General features: G+C 38.3%; 1 protein-coding gene across 1 annotated transcript in view; it reads right to left on the bottom strand.

Moving 5' to 3' along the window:
- Positions 1–384: 384 nt before the first annotated feature.
- RGS7BP (regulator of G protein signaling 7 binding protein) overlaps positions 385–8,642 on the bottom strand; it is a 106,821-nt gene continuing 98,563 nt past the window's right edge. The window contains exon 6 of the mRNA XM_003265982.4: positions 385–3,529. Within this exon, the coding sequence (XP_003266030.2) occupies positions 3,438–3,529 (92 nt within the window). The 3' untranslated portion in view covers positions 385–3,437. The remainder of the gene's footprint in view (positions 3,530–8,642) is intronic.

The following is an 8,642-nucleotide window of genomic DNA, read 5'->3' as shown; positions in this document are numbered from 1 at the left end:
CAGAGTTTTAAATTCCAGATCGGATAATTGTTAATCTGGTCCATTTGTTTGCTGTTTAAAACAAAGTAGATGCTTTTACATTCTATCTTTATTTCACCTCACTCTGAAGCTCAGCTTTCAGTAGGTGGCAGTATTGCCAAACACTCAGTATCCTGACTGGCTTCATAGGAGCACAGAGAAACAAAATGGTCTGGCAATTTTAGAATTTCCCCCGAGAGCTTTAATTCATTAGAGGAGTCATCAGGACTATGCTACTTCTAAGCTTTCTTTGTGCCCCTGAATAATGGCATAACCAGAGGTTTGCAGTGAGTCTGTTCCTAGATACGTGCAAAACATTAGTGGACAGATTTTTTTTTTTTTTTTCTGGCTTGTTTTTTTTGTTTGTTTTTTTTTAAGTGACACCTTGGCCTTGTGGGCATTTCTTCACTTATCTTACCCAAAAGTGCCTTTGGGCCCAGCCACTGACTGATTTAAAACCCAGAAATGTGGTTTTAAACAATGTAGTCGTGGTGGAATTCAGGTGATTTTTATTTTCTATTTGGTAGTATTTTTCAGATTTCCCACAGAGAACATGTATTGTCTTTGTAATCTGAAAAAAAAATCAACACAGGATATTAAAGTTATGGTGGGGAAATGGGTGAATGTATGCCACAAAAGTTTACATTCTTTTCTGTTTCAAGCCTGTGGGTACATGCAACAAAATGAGTTCAATGTTCTCTTCTTGACCCTAGAGATCAGCTCAGTGTTATTGCTAATCTGAAAGCGAATTACCAGCAGGAAGCCGAGACAGTAGAACTTTATCGCTTGGAACCACACCTGAGAAAATCCTTTGGTAGGTGAGAGGAGAGCGGGGCAGCTCCTAAGGGATGCATTGGCCTGTCTAATGTGAGACGGTGAATTACCTACTGTAACCATGGGCCAGTGTAGGTTACCAGGATTTTGAGCACTAAACTTAATTTTAGGATATGCTACTGAAAGAGGATCTTTAGATCTTGGAGTTTATCCACGGGAACTACAAAACTGATTAAAGGCTGGAAAACAGGCACTATGAATAAAAGATATGGTAGCTGAATATATTACCTTAAATATAAAGTCTGGCTAGGTAATTAGACAAATTCCCATCTCCATGAATAGCTACTACAGCCTTTTCAGACATGAAGGTGAGACCTGAATTTATTAACAGTCTTCAGTTGTGCAAAGGACAATTGCACAGAAGGTAAGTGTTACTTTCACACTGAGGCTAAGGCAAGAATGAACACAAGTTAACCAAGCAGAAGTTTTTTAGGTCAGGCATTTAGAAGAACGTGCTGAACAAGATTGGGCTTATCAGTTAATAACTTTGCATGGATTAGTAGGAACTAGATTGAAGCTAGCGTTCAACACAGCTGAAGTATAGGAGAGGGCAGAGGCAAGTACTGAGGGTTGCCAAACTGGGCTACTTCAAAATTTCAAAAACAATGGATCTTAAATGAAATGACCTTAGGGGGTGAAAATGAATTAGATTCAGGAGAAGATATTAAGCTTAACTCAAGGTTTGCAGGCCAGGTAAGTCTGGATTGCTTGCTTTTCCAGGGAATATTCACCCTAAGAGTCTTTAAATAATCAAATTGTTTTACAAATATTTGATTCAGAAAATTGTGATTTTCTCATATAGCTTTCCATGGCTACTTCTTTTTTTTGAAGCCAGGTATACCTATAACCATGCATTAATTACTGGTTCATTGGAACACAGCTCTAGATTCAAAGAATAAGGCCAAAAACCAGCCAGTATGATCTAAATAGAGACCTGTATAAAGTTTTCTTCCAACCCTTTAATTCTTTCATTTTCAATCAAAAGAGCTAGAAGACAATTCCAAGTATAATTTCCACATCAGATATTAGGGTGAACTATATGAAATTGCCATTTTGTAGGTCAAAACAGTCAAATATAGGAAATTTCATATAATTCAACCTAATACAATAATTATTACAGTAGTTCATCTTCACTAAAGCAAAAGGCCTTAATATATTTAGTTTTTAGGTAAAAATATTGGTATACATATAAATGGCTGTGCACATAAGTATTGGGAAAGAACAGGGTTGGGACTAAAGATGTGTCTTGGATAAACCACTTATTGGCATCTAGCTCATCCATCTATTGTACTATAGACACTGGTGCCTCCTGTCTGACTTGAAGGTTTTTCAGACTATGGAAAACAAGAAAAAAGTGCGAAGACTCGATCTCTCAACCCATGGGAAATTCTGTCTGGGAAATGGGCCAAAGGAAGAACAGGAGACGGTATAACAAAATTTGTACCATGTTACAAGTTTAGTGAAGTTTAGGAAGATCACAACAAAGCTGTGAGCAGAAAAACAAAGCATGTGGCTTCTTCCTTTCTAAAATATAGTATTGCTTAATGTGTCCTGCTTTCAAGAGTCTAAGCATAAGACAAGACACCAAGTACACATTGGAAAAGTCTTATCTGCATAGTCATCTAAAATGAGACAAGCTTAGCTTAACTAAAAAACTTTATTAACAATGCAAAATGTTAAATATTTTTATGATCTGAGCTAATTCCAGCATGCCCTATAAGATTTAACACTATGCTGATGTGCAGACACCATGCTTCAGATTTCAATTAGAACAAAATGTAATAATATTTGATTTTACATTTGAGGGTAATTGTATATGTTACTACACCATTTCCTAACTGGATTACTTCATTCTCCAAGAAGCTGAAAAAGACATCATTGGATCAAAAAGAAATTAGTTGCCCATATGCATTTGTATGAAGGTATTAGGATTATCGCGTATTTACAAAATTTTAGTACTTTTCATATGTGGTTTTTGTTGCATTATAAATTAAGATAACTTTATGTTGAAGCTCTTAGATTCTGACAGAATGGAAGACTAAATGTAAATGAGTGCAGAGAAAGCAATAGGTGAGGTGGTATATGTTTGCTTATAATATTATTTCTAATGATATTGATAGATTGGATTTTTGAACACAGTTTTTCAGTTTTAAATAGATTTCTATGTTTAAAGACTTCTTTCATATACGATAAATTTTAACATGAGATCAGCAAGAGCTATAGATATACTATTATATGTGAAATATTTTTCCTCTGTATAATACATTTAAAAAAACCTTTAAATAATTTAAAAATCATAATTCTTGCATCTGTCATGGCGTGGTTTGGAGCAGACATGCACAATGTCAGCTTTAAAATTTCCTTTTAAAAACAGCCTGCTTTTTGAATCTGTTCTTTTTTTTCTTGACGGCAGCTGCTTTCAAGTGTAAAATCATTTAAAAGGGCAGGGGGAGGCAGATAAAAGTAATAAGGAAGCATAGAAAACATAGTCAAAAACCAATAACTGTGTGGTTCAGCTGTCTGGAGGTCCTCGGGTTTTGTGATTTTTTTTCAGATGTTCTCAGTGGGTTTCCAGGAGGAGCCACCTAGCTTGAGACGAGACAACACAGCCCAAAGAACCTTCTCTTCCGTCTTCTCACCAGGGGATAGGGAGTTAGATTCAGAAGGCTGCTGTCATCTGTGATGGGACATAATGTGCACATAAGTGAGGTATAGACACAGCAACCTGCTTTTTAGGCAGTGGCTTTACAAATCCACCATCCTCCTAATCAGGATTTCTCAACCTCAGCACTGTTGGCATTTTGGACCAGATGATTCTTGGTTGTGGGGTACTATCCTGAGCACTGTGGAATGTTTAGCAGCATCCCTCAATTCATCAGATGCCAGTAGCACTGTATGACAATTTGTGACAACCAAATATATCCCCAGCTATGACCAAATGTTCCCAGGGGCAGGAGGCAAAATAGTTCAAGGCTGAGAACCACTGCTTAAAATTGAATTGAAACTGCTTAGAGGCAATCTTTCAGTTGGGAAATGTATATACCTTATCTGAAAGAACCCATGCTTATGAATAAGGTTGGCTTCTTTTCTAAACCTGCCTCTGCTATTTGCCAGTTCTGTGACTTTGAACATGTAACTGAAGCTTGCTAAGCTGTCTGTAAAATAGAGTTTAATAAAACTTAGCCCAGGTGAGGATTACATGAAATAATCTATGAAAAACATTTAGCTGTGGTGAATAGCTTACTGTCTAGCATAGAGGAAGCATTTAGTTAAAATAGCTATTATTAACTATTTTCCTTTACGTTGGATCATTATCGCGCCTTCATTCATTGACTTCATGTCTCTTCATGTTTCAACTATTTCCTATTGAGTCTTTCCCCAGCACTTTCTATAGATTTCTGTACACAAGGGCATTCAGAGAAGACGGCCAGCTGTTGAATTAATAAGTTTTGGTTTGAAATTTTTAGGATGATGACAAGGAGAGGAAGAAATAAACCAGTAAATCTAATCTGGTTTAAAGAGTTGGGTCTTTTTAAAAAGTGCAAACCAAAAGAGAAGGTGGGTAGAAATATCCTGTTGAAGCAGAACTCGTCAATGTGGGTCCCAGAGGCAAAGGACTACAAGGGGATAATCTAGAATTTTCCAACTGGGGCAGTGCTAGGACATGGTCAGACTAGAGCTAAGGGCAACAAAATGGTTGATTGGCATTGGTGACTGTCACATACCTAAGCTCCGCCAAGACTAGTTGCACTTTCCTTCCAGAGTGGGGCTAAGGAGTTCCCTCCTTTCCCTGTCCTAACCTTAAAGGGGATGGAAGCTTGGCAAAGGGCACAGAAGCAGAAGTTAGATGAAGAGATAGCTAAAGTGAAGAACGTGCCCCACCTCAATCGAAATGATATGTAGAAGCGGGCTTGTTTTTCTTGATTACTGAGACTAGATGCTGTAAACCAAAAATAGAATTGTAAGCCCCCCAACCACCTGAATGGCCCCCTCCTCTCAGCCAACTGCATTCCAAAGTTAACTTGAAAAACTAGTTCAGGCCATGTTGGGAAGAGGCGGTTGAACATTCATTATATCCTCCTCCCTTTTGGAATTCAGACAAAGCTGACTGGAGTTAACATCAACACAGAGACCTTAAGACTGATAGAACAGACTCCTTCAGTCTGATAAGAAACATTTATAATCTATTTTCGCTGAAGCCTGCTACCTGGAGGCTTCATCTACATGATAAAACCTTGGTCTCCACAACCCCCTATCATAATAACCCAGACATTTCTTTCTGTTGATTCCAGGTCTTTAGATAATAACTCAAGCGATTGCCAATCAGAAAATCTTTGAATCTCCCTATGACTGAGAAGCCCCGCTTCTGGTTGTCCCACTTTTCCAGACCAAACCGATATACATCCTATGTGTATCGATTAATGTCTTATGTCTTCCTAAACGTATAAAACCAAGTTGTAGCCTGACCACCTTGGGCACATGTTCTCAGGACCTCCTGAGGCTGTGTCATGGGCATGTACTCAATCTTGGCAAAATAAATTTCTACATTGGCTGAGATGTGTCTCAGATACTTTTTGGTTTACAATGCTCAGGAAACTGTTGAGAGCAAAAATAGATCCTGGCTTTCCAGTCCTCTTACATAAAGTGTCATCTAAGTGCCTGGGCTTCTCCTTCCCTTCCCAAAGGCTCTAATGTGTCATACTTATTTGTAAATTAGTATCACCCACCAAGGTTGACAGTGTTCCTTGGAATGTTGCACTATGTTATATATTTAGACAGAGCTAGAGTAGCAAGTCCAAGCCAGAGAAGAAAACAGGCGCCCCCGCTGGGCATATCAAATGAATCAAACACAGTCCACCCTCCCAGTCTCCAGAGATTAAAATCCTCTCTTAAAGCTCATATTCTGTTGACATGGAGAAAAACAGGACTATAATTGTCCTTTCCATAGTGAAAAATAATTTCCTATAATCTGGATGTCAACATTATGAGACTTAAAAAGAGGATATCTTTCTTTTAAAGTTAACTTGCTCCCAAATAGTTAAGAAACTGCAAACAGTGTTAGATACTAAACATTAGCCTCAGTTTTCAGGAGAGCATCTCAGATATAAACCATGAAATATTTGGGGCAGAAAGAAATAACGAATTTTCTCATCATTTTTAGGACTCTTACTTCTTTAACCATGAATTGATCAATGTACTTAACCTAGCTGGATATGGCAAAGATATAGCAAATTCTGAGGGGTAAAGAATTTTACCTTTCAGTGTCTCTTTGGACTCTGAATACACTTTCTGAAACTCAAATTCACCTGGAATTCAATGCTTCCCTAAAACAGGGTCATCAGAACTATGAAGATATTTATGGGAAAGAAAGATCTTCATAGTGTTCTTTATTTAAGACTTGGAAGATCTGTTTTCTAAATTCTGGTGTCTCCTTCCCTTTCCCCAAAGACATCTAATTTGGGGAGGGACTGAAGTGGTCTTTATACGTTATAGAATGCACCTCTGATGTGTGTTGCTCCTCTTACACGAGGAAATATCTACCACAATTGTTGTATTTACAAAGGAAAATGTGTATGTGTATGTTGTGGTCATGTATTTAGCTCCACTGTCTTGTTTTTGTATATATTAAAAACAAGTAGGTATTATACACAGATACTATGAAATTTGTATCAAGATTGACCCTTATATCTGTGAATTCACTACAGCGGATTAAAAAAAACCTAAAAACCTTTTAATAGCACAGCCTTTTGAGCTATTGAAATTCTCGCTCAGCCTTCTCTCTCTCTCTCTCTCTATATATATATATATATATTTGTATCCAGATATACATATATATAGCATATATATACACATTATGTGCACATACATACCCACATATACACATATATTTATGTGTGCTATGTATCTCTCTCACAAGTGAATAAATTGTTAGGATTGATGAGAAAGTGCTCAGACATTAAGCAAAGGGCAGGCTGCCTATTAAGGACAACTGCTAGTTTGGGGCATCTTTGCTGCACATTTGTGAGACCTTTGCCTTGCTTAGAGCTTGTCTGATCATCACCTGAGGCTGAGGTAATAGAAAAGCTAAAAAATTATTGGCAGAAATTCAGAGCAGCTTTCTACACCATAGGGAGCTGACACCTGCAGTAAATGCTGAAATTTACCAAGCAGTAAGTATTCCTGGGATGGTTTGAAGTGAATTCAGTTCCAAGGAAATGTGTCTCTCCACATTGATTGAAATCCTGTCTCTGAAGGCCTATCTCAGCAGCTCTGGGGTGGGGCCAGAGAATCAGCATTTCTTACAAGTTCCCAGACATTGCTGCTAGTCCTAAAACCACTCTTTGAGAACCACTGAATAAACAGAAGGGCTGCAAGAATGTAAGCAAAAGGGAATGTTTCTCCACTCATTCTAAATTTTCTGGAATAATCCACTTGAACTTATTGGAAAATCTTTGCTTTTTATTGCAAATTTTTGTTTAGATGTGGCTTATAATTAAGACTTTTATAGCATCTTTTCTCCAAAGTACTCACTCTCAGAAAACTATAACCTAAGACAGTTTTAAATGTGAAAATGAAAGGTGGAAAGGGAAGCAGAGTAAATAAAGCATAGGAGAAAGTAAAAAAAACGAGGGAGAGTAAGAAATTTGGCCACCAGTAAGTTCAAACCTCAGTCATTCAATGTTTAATTCTTTAAGATTTTTTTAAAAATTTTATTTATTTTTGGAGAGACAGGGTTTCATTATGTTGCCCAGACTGGTCTCGAACTCTTGGCCTCAAGCAATACTCCCGCCTCGGCCTCCCAAAGTGCTGGAATTATAGGAATAAGCCACCATGCCCAGCCTCAACATTTAATTCTTGAATGCTACTAAAGCCAGGGACACTGCAATTCCCCCAAACCACTTCTCTATTGCTCAAATTTATTTTGCTAATAAAAGATTTCTTATATAGGTGATGAGAAATGCTTCTACTACACTGCAGTTACAAATTTCTATTCCAGGGAAAAAAAGAGAGAGACCCTCAGCTAAGCCAGTGGTTCTCAAACATTAGCTGCATCAGCATCATCTTAGGTCTTGTTAAAGCACAAATTGCTGACCCCACCTCCAGAGTTTCTCAGTCAGTAGCTCTGGGGTGGGGCCAGAGGATCAGCATTTCTTACAAGTTCCCAGACATTGCTGCTGGTCGTAAGAGCACACTTTGAGAACCACTGGATTAACAGAAGGCCTGCTAAGTCCAAGGCTTTACATTGGGTACTGAGGATAATACCGATCCTAATAGAAAGATAGTCCCTGGCCTCAAGGATCTTTCCTTGAGTAACTATGAGGCTTCATGAAAAATGCTATAAGAAAGATCTGAATACATTGCTATGAGAATGCCAGGCAGGAGAAGAGGGGAGATTCCTCCCATTTGGAGGAGAAGGAAAAAGATGTTTATGGAAGATTCACGGAGGCCCTGGAGTTCATGCTGGGCCACGAGGAATGAGAACTTGGACATTTGGTGAAGGTGGCAGGGGATAGGCCTTCAGGATGGAGGGAACAGTGTGAATAAAGAGAAGTGATCAAAGGCAGCCTGAATTTGGGTCCAAGTGAACAGTCCAGTCTGGCTGGAATGAAGGGCTTATGAAGGAGGAGATAGTCCAAAACAGAGTTACTTAGAATTCCCTAACGATGCCTGTACTTTCTTTTGCCTGCTGCCTTTGCATTTGCCACCTCTCTTTTCAGAAAAGTCCTCCCTCCTTAGACAAATGGCAAGCCCTCCTTCAAAGATTAGCTTAAACATTTTTTTTCCTGCAG

This window comes from Nomascus leucogenys, chromosome 18 (genome assembly GCF_006542625.1).
Source record: "Nomascus leucogenys isolate Asia chromosome 18, Asia_NLE_v1, whole genome shotgun sequence".
NCBI classification, from domain to species: Eukaryota; Metazoa; Chordata; class Mammalia; order Primates; family Hylobatidae; genus Nomascus; species Nomascus leucogenys.
Note: the sequence above shows the minus strand (reverse complement) of the source record. Positions and strands in the feature narration are given on the sequence as shown.